At 43.5% G+C, this 11,249-nt stretch overlaps 1 protein-coding gene across 2 annotated transcripts; it reads left to right on the forward strand.

Annotated features, from left to right (window-relative positions):
* The first annotated feature begins 793 nt into the window (after positions 1–793).
* sp7 (Sp7 transcription factor) lies at positions 794–5,436 on the forward strand. Of its 2 annotated transcripts, none has more exons than XM_071544561.1 (2): positions 794–872; positions 2,656–5,436. In XM_071544561.1, exons 1-2 carry the CDS (start codon positions 852–854, stop codon positions 4,003–4,005), a joined length of 1,371 nt encoding a protein of 456 aa, XP_071400662.1. In that variant the 5' UTR covers positions 794–851; the 3' UTR covers positions 4,006–5,436. The 2 variants fall into 2 exon arrangements, with proteins under 2 accessions (XP_071400662.1, XP_071400661.1); XM_071544560.1 differs by having other exon boundaries at positions 799–887.
* Positions 5,437–11,249: the final 5,813 nt, after the last annotated feature.

The following is an 11,249-nucleotide window of genomic DNA, read 5'->3' on the forward strand; positions in this document are numbered from 1 at the left end:
CATTTTATTTGATGTGATAATCTCTTCTTTATTTTATTTAATGACTTGATCCTTTCATTCTTTGCTTGTCTCTGTATTTCAGTCTTTTAAACCATCAGTTAATGTCTAAAAAGGCAGTTAACTGCATTTAAGAATATTGGAAACAGAAAGAGGGCTGAAACCAGAATAATAAAATCTCAAATGAAAACCACAGACTCGGTCAGCTTAATTTTTTGATTTATGTGGCGCAGGCCGAGGCTACATGTTCTTTTGTTATTTTTCCCCTCTTGGAGGAAACCGGGGAAAGCAGCTCTCTATTTTTTCACTTCCAATCTTATTTACAGTGCGGCTATTACTTAGGACTCCGGATCAGGAATCTGCAGCCTTTGAGCTCCTAGATATGCCTAATAGCAAAATGCCCATGTCAAAATCCATCAATTGTGTTTATGGAGAGACGATGAGCCGGACAGGAGTGCCGAGATGATGTTAAATGTGGCTGATTACTTCAGACTGTATGAACTGAGATAATCCCAGTGGAAAAAAATGCCAGTGAAATTGAAATAATGGCCACATGGTGATTGATGAGTAACCCATTCATACATTTATCTTGAAAAATGATTCGACACTCTCTCAATCTGGGGAGGTGGGATGTCCTCTTATCCACCAATCTCCATCCATTTTCCTCCCTCTCTCAGTTTTTATTGCTTCTTAGCGAGTCTTCAAAGAGCCCATAGCCTATAATTAGGGGGCGGGCTCCCCGTCTCTCAAAACACTTCCCCGCGTTAGTGCCCAAGTTCTTCCAAACTGTCCCGGGACAGAGAGCTGCGCTTCTCCCACTCCCCTCAGCTTCCTTAGGATTTTGTTTCTCAGGGATGGCCGCATCTATTCTGGAGGTAGGGAATGTAATTGTAAGTATTTTTTGATATTTTTTGTTCATATAAACCCAACTTTTATGATGCGAATGTTGTGCAAATTCCAGCTAGAGTTAATTCTGAAGTCACGCAGATGCAGATGTAACTTGAAGAGAAGAAACCTAGCCTATGCTTTTGGCATTTGAAGATGTTGGCGTTTGAAAATGATATAAGACTGAATATAAATCTGTGACATAACAGGAAATTGAAAATAATAATCTAGTGGGGACGAAGAATGCTTTATGGTTTTAGTGGTAGGTTAATTAGAGCAAGTAAAGCGTGAGCTGTCTGACAAGAGTTTGGCTCAGTACCACATATGATGAAACAGTAAGTCCAGATATACTAACCTCTGTTCCCCTTTACTTGCGCCGATATTTGCAATTCCCGTAGGCTTAGGCTACTATTTATATCTATATCTCCAAGAAAAAAGTTAATGCTATTTTAATCACAATTTAACTCCAGTGGCAACAATATTGTTCAACAATATATAGTAACAGTGGAAGTAGTGGGCAGCAAGACACTGAATAAACAACAAACATTACAAGAGTAGTAAAATAACTTAAGGTTTGTGATCGAGCATTAGGCCATTAACCTGGCAACCTGGAGCTTAAGCAACAGGATGGGCCGAGTTGACCCCAGGCGCTTGTTGGAAGAGAGGGAGATAACCACTAATCACCTCTGACTGGGAAGTCTGCATGGAAAGACTATGGTCTATGTAATGTGGATACTGGAGACTGGAAGAGTTTACTCCTCACAAATATTCTAAATTATAGGCTAGGATGAAAAAGAACTATAGTAACCCTATACTAAATTTTAAAAGGACACTAAACAAATATCACAGAAATCCCCATAGGAATATTATAAGAACATTATAGTGATACCACAGGAGATCACAAATACCATAAAGTATGTCAAAGTCGCTATCAACTCACCTTTGAGTATCATAGAGACACTATATGAATACTGTAATGATTTTGGTGATTTTGGTTAGATATACTGTATCTAACTGTGGTAAAGGTATAGACAGAGATGATATGGACTGATGTGTTGGCCTAAAGTGGTACCGACAAAATGAAATCCCCTCTACTCCCTGTGCTTAGCTTTAGGCTAATGTTATGAATGTTTGCAGGAAGCAACATGTCATAATCTGACTAACATGATGATTAACAGAGACATTGGTAACATCAAAACCAGTAAGAAAAAAAACAAAACAGGACAATGGCGAGACGGTTATGACACAATGTGCCATTGTGGCAGAGCATAAACTTAGCATGTCTAACAATGATGCCATGGTGACCACTAGGAAAAAAACATGTTTGGTGAGATATCTATGTCTGGTATAACTGGGACACAATTACTAACGCTGTGAACAATGTGTGCAATACCTAGATACATAATCACACAATGTGATCTACATGCTGTGCCTTAACAAGGGGACTGTGGAGAGAGTTTCAAATAACTTCAAAGCAAACATCGTAATCTCAGCAAAAATAAAGAATATAGCCTGTAGAAAGTGGTTTAAGTGAAACAAAAGAGCAAGGAGATTCCTTCTTTGCTGAGCAGAGCAGAACTTTCACAAGCATAAACATACACTGCTTAAAATTGCCCTGACCACTTAGAAAATGGAGAGAGCAGGAAAAGCCAGCGGTGGCAGTCAGACATAAGTTTTTTATTAGAGTTGACACTGACAGAAGCAACAGCAGCAAGCAGCCATTTCCTCCAGACAGACAGTCTCATTTTCTCTCTCTCTTCTCGTCTTCCCCAGGAAGAAGCACGCTATGGCTCCAGTCCTCTGGCTATGTTGACTGCTACCTGTAACAAGTTTGGCAGCACCAGCCCCGTCAGGGATTCAGCAACACCCGGTAAGACTGGCAGCAACACTCCAGTAAAGAAGCCCTACGCCATGACCTCTGACCTTCAGACAGCTAAGAACGGGCGGACCGCAGACGGCAGTGGCCTGGCGGACTCCTACACTGGCTCCTTCACCACAGCAGGAGGAGGAGGAGGTGGGGGGCTGCTCACCCCCACTGGAAGCCCCCCTCCTTCAGCCGGAGGCTACGCTGCAGAGTATAACCCTTTCTCCCATTCCTTCCAGACCTCAGTCTCCCAGGACCCGTCTCTTCTAGTGTCCAAGGCCCACGCTACGGCCGACTGCCTCACTAGTGTCTACACCTCTCTGGACATGACACACCCCTATGGCTCCTGGTATAAGGCCGGTATCCACCCTGGCATCACTGCTGCCCCGGCTAATGCCACATCCTCCTGGTGGGACGTCCACCCCAACTCTAACTGGCTGTCGGCAACCCAGCCCCAGGCGGACGGAGGTCTCCAGGCCTCCCTGCAGCCTGTGGCGCCCCAGGCCTCCCTTAGCCCACAGCTGCCCAGCTACAGCACCGACTTCACGCCCCTCAACCCAGCTCCTTACCCTTCTGTGGGACTGGGCTCCTCCTCGCACCTCCTCCAGCCCTCCCAGCACATGCTGCCCCAGGACATGTACAAGCCCAAGCCTGTGCCCAGCGCGGGGCTGATAGAGAGCCCCATGGGCCTGAAGCCTGCAAGGGGATCAGGGGGCTACGGTGGAGGGGGTACACCCACCAGGTCTTCCTGTGACTGCCCCAACTGCCAGGAGCTGGAGAGGTTGGGAGCCTCAGCCGCGTCCCTGAGGAAGAAGCCGGTCCACAGCTGCCACATCCCAGGCTGCGGGAAGGTCTACGGCAAGGCCTCCCACCTCAAAGCCCACCTGCGCTGGCACACCGGCGAGCGGCCCTTCGTTTGCAACTGGCTGTTCTGCGGGAAGCGTTTCACCCGCTCCGATGAACTGGAGAGGCACGTGCGCACGCACACGCGGGAGAAGAAGTTCACCTGTCTGCTGTGCAACAAGCGTTTCACACGCAGCGACCACCTCTCGAAGCACCAGAAGACCCATGCGGAGTCCGCGCTGCAGGGCAAAGGTGTGGCTGTGGAGGGAGACACAGATCCGAGGAACGAAGAGACCGCAGACCTTAACAACAGCGCTGTACCCACCAATTCTGTCCCCGACCCAATCACCAATGGAGATGAGAAGACTGGCACACCTAATGGAGTGGAGAACAGCAGCGGATTGTTGGAGATCTGACTGCATTGTTCTAAGCATTGCTATTTTGAGGCATGGCTGGGTTAGTTTTTTGTGGCGATCAGTTCACCATTTTAAATAAAAAAAGACACACTATTTTGTTTCAAGACATGCTAAGGATACAACGGACCATGTCTGAACAGACTTTTATGTTAAATGACTAAGCATGTTGCAGGTAGCAATCACTTCACTTTCTGTGGACGACACACACACGCAAATATGAGCAAGCTTGCAAGCATATGCAAATGCTGGCGTGCATGCAGGTACACTCACACACACAAATACACAAAAGTAGAAGCAACATGCAAGCAGCAAATACACAAATGCACACATGCATGCAGGCACATACGCATGCACAGAAACAACTATGAGGAAATGTGCAAGCATACATAAATGCATACACAAATACACACATGCAAGCGCATGCACGCACACAAACACACACACACACGTAAACACACTCTTGCACACATATAGTTGCCTACACAGTTTCTGCATTTCAAATGAGACAAACCACTGGGGAAATTTAATCTGCAAAAGCAGAAGGAAAAGAGCTATGAAGCCGCAAAAGGAAAGTAGTTTTAGAAGGAGAGTTATGGTTAGGATGATGGAGTTGATGGAGCATTGCATGCCTAGAGAAAAATCTGATTTACAGCTGTACTTTGATACTTATTCATTATTCTTGAAACAATCAATGGACAGTCTTACATACTGCTTCTTGTTGCCAAAGAAAATTGATGTAAAAGTTTTGCATCTCACTTTTGTGCCTGTTTGCTTCTTACTATGTCTAATTTAATTTCATATTTACATAAATAATCTAATTTATGTCTTAAATTATACACATGAAAGATTATCTTGCATCATGCAGGAAATATAATACCTGAAAAATTGCAAGATAGTTGAAGCTGGCCAAAAAAAATTTGATTAAATTAAGACTTTTTTTCTATTTATTGGTTATAAGGTGGAGTTGGGGCTATGTGTTTGGAGATTTATTTATAGATCTTGAAGTTAGATGTGTGTAAACTATTTCTATATAACCTTTGAATTGTGAAATCTTCCACACCTGGCAAAGTAATGGTTAATAAGGGTTTCTCCTTGTTTGTACAGACTATGCATTTCAAACAATAGAGATATTGTTAGGTGTGTTATTTTTCTACTTTTTTTTATGTATTTTCTATATTTTTAGAAGTCTGTAACTTTCCACAATGAAAGGACGTCTATGTTGCTTCAGTTCAAAGAAACCTAAACGCTTCAATTGTTGTTGATAATTTTGTTCATGGTAGAACTGAACTTTAGATGTTTGCTGATTTGGATGTGAAATGAGTGTATAAGATACTGTAAATAGTGATAAAGCATGAACCTGGTAAAGATGTACGCGTTGTGTCTCATGGTGTGGAATCATGACACTTCTTTTTTCATGGTGCTTTTAAAAGTAAAGACATTCCAAATGAATTTTCTTCACTGGTGTTATTTTATATACAAGGGTTTTCAAAGGCATCAAAGACGGCCTAAGAGCAAATATTGTATATGGAAAAGCAATTCTACTTCAAGATGCAGAAAATGAAAAGCAGTTGTTCATTCACCGTTAAGTTCAGGCCTCGACACCCCATCCCCTCCTCGCTCACCTTTCCTCACTCTCTCTCTCTTCATATCTTACTATATTTCCACCTCATATGGCCGACCAAATACTTTCATTATCTTTTGCAGCACAAACAAAGCCGTCCACTGAGGTGAAGCCTTGGTTCCACACAATGACCCCCTTTCAGAGAGCCACTGTAGTTACACTCCAGACAATTACTCCACTCTCCAGCTTGAGAGGGGTAATTACTGCTAGCGATGCTCCAGCAGAGTCAGTAGAGGAGAGAAGAGGGGATTAGGAGAGGGGAGCCGCGGTTGTATTGTTTATTGAGGGAGGCGGTCAAACAAAGGGCCCCAATTAAAGCAAGATGCAGGACGAAAGACGTGATGTGGGGGTACTAATGCAGAGGAGAGGCTGGGCTGACCACCAGGCAAACTTTATATTCTGACAAAAATGTTGTATCAGGGACTGTCCTGCTACTGCACATGCTTTGTACTTGTGTTTGTTTGTGAGTTTGAATCACAACAGGTGGCTGTTAGATCTCTTTTCTGCCTAGTTTCCTGTCGGTTCACATGAGCTATTACACAGGCTAATAAAAATACTTGAGGTGGGTGGATTCTCCATTAAAAAAGAGAGATAACCTAAGGGAGGACTTAGCGAGGCCAGCAACAGATGGGTTGTGTACTGTAAGAGAACCTGACAAAGAAATTACTCAACCCCTCAGGCAAGGAGTGCATCTTTATGATATGATAATAACACTAACCCTCTTTAAAATATATTGACAGGTGATGTTTAAGATGGACAGCATGTTTTCAGTTAAAGATTAAAACCCTTCCCCACTCTGTAGAAGCAGTGTATAGTTATAGCAAATCCTAAGAAAGACAATTGCAATAGGGGGAAAAAAATGGAAAAGTAAAGATTTTCATTAGAGACCTGTACTGAAGGAACACCCCGGTAGCTACTGACTCTCCTGTTGTAACATTTACACTTCCCAGGCTGCATGGTTCCAATTTAGGGCTTCTAATGAGCTGTAGTTGAGGTCAATTTATATAAAACGTCCCGGGGCCGACTCTGTCATCAGGGGCTGACATGTTTATGGTGGTCTGAAGTGGGCGCGCGGTCGAGTCCACAACATAAAAGGCGAGCGGGGGGGAATGGGGTATGGGTAGGGTGTGTCAGTCCAGTGAGCGAGGGTGGGGGGTAAGGAGACGGTCAGTGGCTTTTAAAACCTCTGTTGCTACTGGTGCCTTTTTAAATACACTCCCTCAGCAGTGGTGGTGGTATAACCTTAACTTTATTTTTACTTCTTTTATTTAGAAAGCCAGGAAACATTAAGTGTTGCTTCAAATAAGGTCATAAAAAGATAAATATACATGCAGTGACACATAGGGGCAAAACCAGAATCTGGACAATCTGTTCCATATGGTTTGCCCACTCAGCCCCCTGTACTCCATTCACTAGAGCAAATGTATGTAGTTCATATCGCTACACTACACATAGTTGTTGGAGAGCAGGATGAAAGAGGTCATTCCAGAGAGTCCCACACACCGACCTGTTAAAGCCATCACACAGCCCATTTACAGCCCAACTAACATGAAGTAATTTAAAAACATTCACTGAAGGAGTGTTTAGTTTAGCTTTAAGACTTGATGAGGAACACAAACTCATGCTTAATGAATTACTCCAGAGAGTTTGAACTTTCCGAGACACTCGGATTCGGTTCCATGCCCCCTCCAGCACAACAACACATCATGATGTGCTAAACCAAATGCTAATGAAGCTCCTTTTCCTGCTATTATCTGGTCCTAACTGAATAGCCATGTGAAACAATGGAGCGCTCTGACACACAGCCACAGGCACGGGGGCCTGCTTCCCCAAGCCTGTGGGTATCGGGAGGGGTGGGGGTGTGTGTGTGTGTGTGTGTGGGGCGGAGCGGGGGGGTGGGTTAAAGACAGGACAAAAGCACAGGTGTCTGCAGGTGTGACTGGGTCTCTGTGGCAGAGTGGGGGGAGAAAGGGAAAAGAATGTCAGCAAGCCCAGAGGCTCCGTAGTCAGGCCGTGAGTAAAAACAAGATAAGGTCTTCGGCAGAGGGGAAAGACAAGCTGACCTGAGTGAACCATAATATGACCTGGAGATCAGAAGAGGTCAGCTCAAATAAAACAGGGCTTAAAGAGGAAAACATAACAGATAAGGGAGGACAAGAGGTGAAAAGGTTGAGCTCTCTTGCAGCTGTATTTTATGACTATTTCTTTTATCATTTTTAACCATCGCTTATGTCTGTCAGGCAAGGAAACTTCAGTTAGCTCCAAGCCGATGTAAAAGTACAATGGCTGTGCTTGTCTTCATTTATGTACGATGCACTAAATTTATGCATTGTGGCAACATGTCTTTGAGTCTAGCCCATGCTATGTCACGTCTTGCTCCCCTCCTTCCTCTTCTCGTCTCTCTGTACTACAGTATCTGAATAATTAATAAATTACTGAAGGAGGAAGGACCACCCACTCCCCTTTAACAAAAAAATAGCGGCCCGTGTGCCTTTATCAGATTTGAATCTTGGAGTGCCATTCATATTTTCAGCAGTGCTGTAATACTATCTGTGGTCACGGCCATTTATACATCCTCCCTTACTGCACGATGCACCAAATGCGCCACTAAATGAGGCCATTTTGTTTATAGGAACTGTGGGAGGGTTGTGGGTGACTCTGTGCCCCTTTAAAAAGATAATATGCTTCCCATTTAATGGCCTCCGGATGACAAATTGCTTCCAGGGCAAAATGAAGTTAAGAAAATTGTATGTGTGACATGTAAAAAGACACATCCACTCTACTTAAGATGTTTGACATCCATGATTCAATTACACACAATAGTAGGTGCAGTCAGAATTTCTTGAATATCCATTTTGCACCCAAGTCTTTGATGAAATGCATGCTTTGGTTCTTCAAAAACTTTATCAGTGAACACATTTGACTGACTTTGCAGCTGAAAAGGTTCATGTTTATTATATAATGACAATATACAGGACATTTCCCAATTATGTCTAATGCCGAATCGAACACGTACGAATGTAAGGTCACATGAGGGAATCTATAGTGAGAGCACATGAGGCTCGTATGGCTTTTTTAATTTCAACCTCAGTGGAAAGTCTTATTCATTGACAAGAGAAATAGTCCTATACACTGTGACGGCACAGAGCTAATAGCTCTTGGAGATGGTAGGAAAAACACTTAGAAAATTGGTGCCCATTATAACCTAATACCCTTACAAATATATAGAGCACCCATAAACTGTTCTTTCCTTTTGAAAATGCTTACTATCCTGATGGTATTCTGACTGACATACAGCCCAAACCATCCTTGTTTTTTTTTTGTTTTTTTCAACTCAAGCCACTAAATACTTCCTTGGAACATTTAAAGGCAATGGGATTTAAAAGAGACAGGCAGCAGTGAAGGGATGGTGAATAAGGAAACACAAAACCCCCAGAAAAAAAAAGGTAGAGAAAACACAATAAGATAGACCTGCCACTAAAAGTCCTTGTGGTTAGTGAGAAAAGAGAAACCAACCAAACAACAAATGAATCAGGATTTGGATCAAGTGAATGAGCAAATTGAAGAAGGAAAAAGAATCAGGGAGGACAGAGGAAAGAGAGAGACAGCGAGAGAGACAGAGTCAAAATGAAGTTAGAGAACTGAGTGATTTGGGTTGGAAGCGGGAGCAGGGAGCCAGGGCTGGCAGGGTTTTGGTGGAGGAGTGTGGTGGTTCAGAAGTCCTCCAGCGCGAGGCGCCAGCGTGTCCGGCGGGGGCCCTGACCATGAGCTGCCTCACCCCCCCGGAGCCACGGCCACAAACCCCCTCTCCCCCTTCACCACCAGCACCACCACCCATCCAACCCCAAACCCACTGGCAGGCAGCGCTTCACTGAAGCTGCTGCTGCTGCTGCATGTTTATTTAATATTCAGAAGAAATTGAAATATCTTTGTGGGTTAACACACATACATACACAATTACATATACACGCGTGCACCCCCACACGCGCGCGCATACATTCACACACATTACCACCGCAAAATATAAATAAATAAAGTAGAGTAATAATATTCTCTTGATCTATGGCCAAGAATAGAGTTAGAGAAAATCTTTTTCAAATGGTGTTTTCAGAAGCGTAGTGGGAGGAGCGTAAATGCCTGACACTGCATGTTGCCTAAGCAGGCGGCATGTCTGAGTCTGACTCCCACAGAGGAGCGAGAGCATTAACAAAGTGGTTCACAAACAAGAAATACTTCCCATATGACAACAACAGAGCAACTGTGAAAAATTAAGCCCACATATTTCAAATGCACTGGTAGTTTTGACTGTTGGTTCCATTATGCATGGATAGAGGGATTCATATCTCCTGCACAGAGTTAATCGTGTTTATATGAAAGATGAAGCATTTCGTTTAGCAACTTGGCAACTCCGATGTTTAGCCACTCACACACAGAGTGCAAGTTCTTTCAATGGCAATGTATAAATGAGGTGTTTGTAGAGTGTTTAATGAACACATGTGCATGCAAGCCTTATCCTCTGCGTCTGTGTATATGCATGCATGAGTTTTTGTGCATACACACACACATCCATAATGAGTCTCTGATCATTACAGAGCAATTCCATCAGACAGAAATCCCTTAAACAGCCTTGGTTTTGGACTTCATGCTATCCCCCTTCTGTCTCCTCTCTCCTCAACAGCCACCAACCACTGCTGCTGCCAAAAATAACACAGGAGCGCCACTCGAACCCGCGCCTCACCACAGCACAGCCTGGCCGCAAGAGAGGGATCAAAACACACACAAAAAAGGAAACACATCATATTGTGGAAGGAGGGGAAAAAGAGCATTCATATAGCTCCATGCTTGAAGATATCTACTGATGATTTTGGCAATGAAGGAACCACACATACTAATGCATTGGGCCAAGATAGGGAAAAGGAGGGAGGGAATGTGTGTGTGTATGTGCGTGTATGTGTGTATGAAGTATAACTGCTCAGACAGTATTCATTTCAGATCTCAGTCAGTCAGTAATTTAACCACTAGCCCAATAAAAACACTTACATTATCACGTTAAAAGGTCAATAAATTAGGGCCTTCAACCAACAAATGAAGGTCTGGCAAACTAGGCAAATTAGCGCTGAAAGTATGAATAATGAGTAGGAGGGGTATGCCCTTGTCACAGATAAATCATGGTGTTGTGATTGTAGGTTTGGGAGTTCAAATGGGAGACAATCTTACTTATTGTCATGGCCAGATCACTTTGTGTTGCATTTGGCAGGATGTGCTTATCCACACTGACACACCGTTGCCAGTGAATGAATGTGAAGCCATCAGGATTCGAGTTCTGTTTCAACATTGTGGCCGGGAGGGGTTCAGGAGCAAACCATCCTGGGATTAACTGATCAACCACATCAACAAAGGAAACGGTGGATAGGTGGAAAAAGTAGTGAAATATTTTACTCAAACAGAGGTGGTTTCCGAACTTGTGGTTCCAAAGATGTCAAGTCCTCAGGAAGCAAAACTAGACAGCGAAATTGGGCCAAAATGAGCAGAGTTGTCAATTTTGAATCTTAACTATAGAAAGAAAATCATTAAATACTGCTTTCACTTACTTTTTACTGGCCTAAATAATGAGTAACACATG

The sequence above is a fragment of the Centroberyx affinis genome, unplaced genomic scaffold, assembly GCF_046629955.1.
Source record: "Centroberyx affinis isolate AG114_WGS23_722 - 3 ecotype Tasmania unplaced genomic scaffold, CSIRO-AGI_Caff_v1 ptg004599l_1, whole genome shotgun sequence".
Classification (NCBI taxonomy): Eukaryota; Metazoa; Chordata; class Actinopteri; order Beryciformes; family Berycidae; genus Centroberyx; species Centroberyx affinis.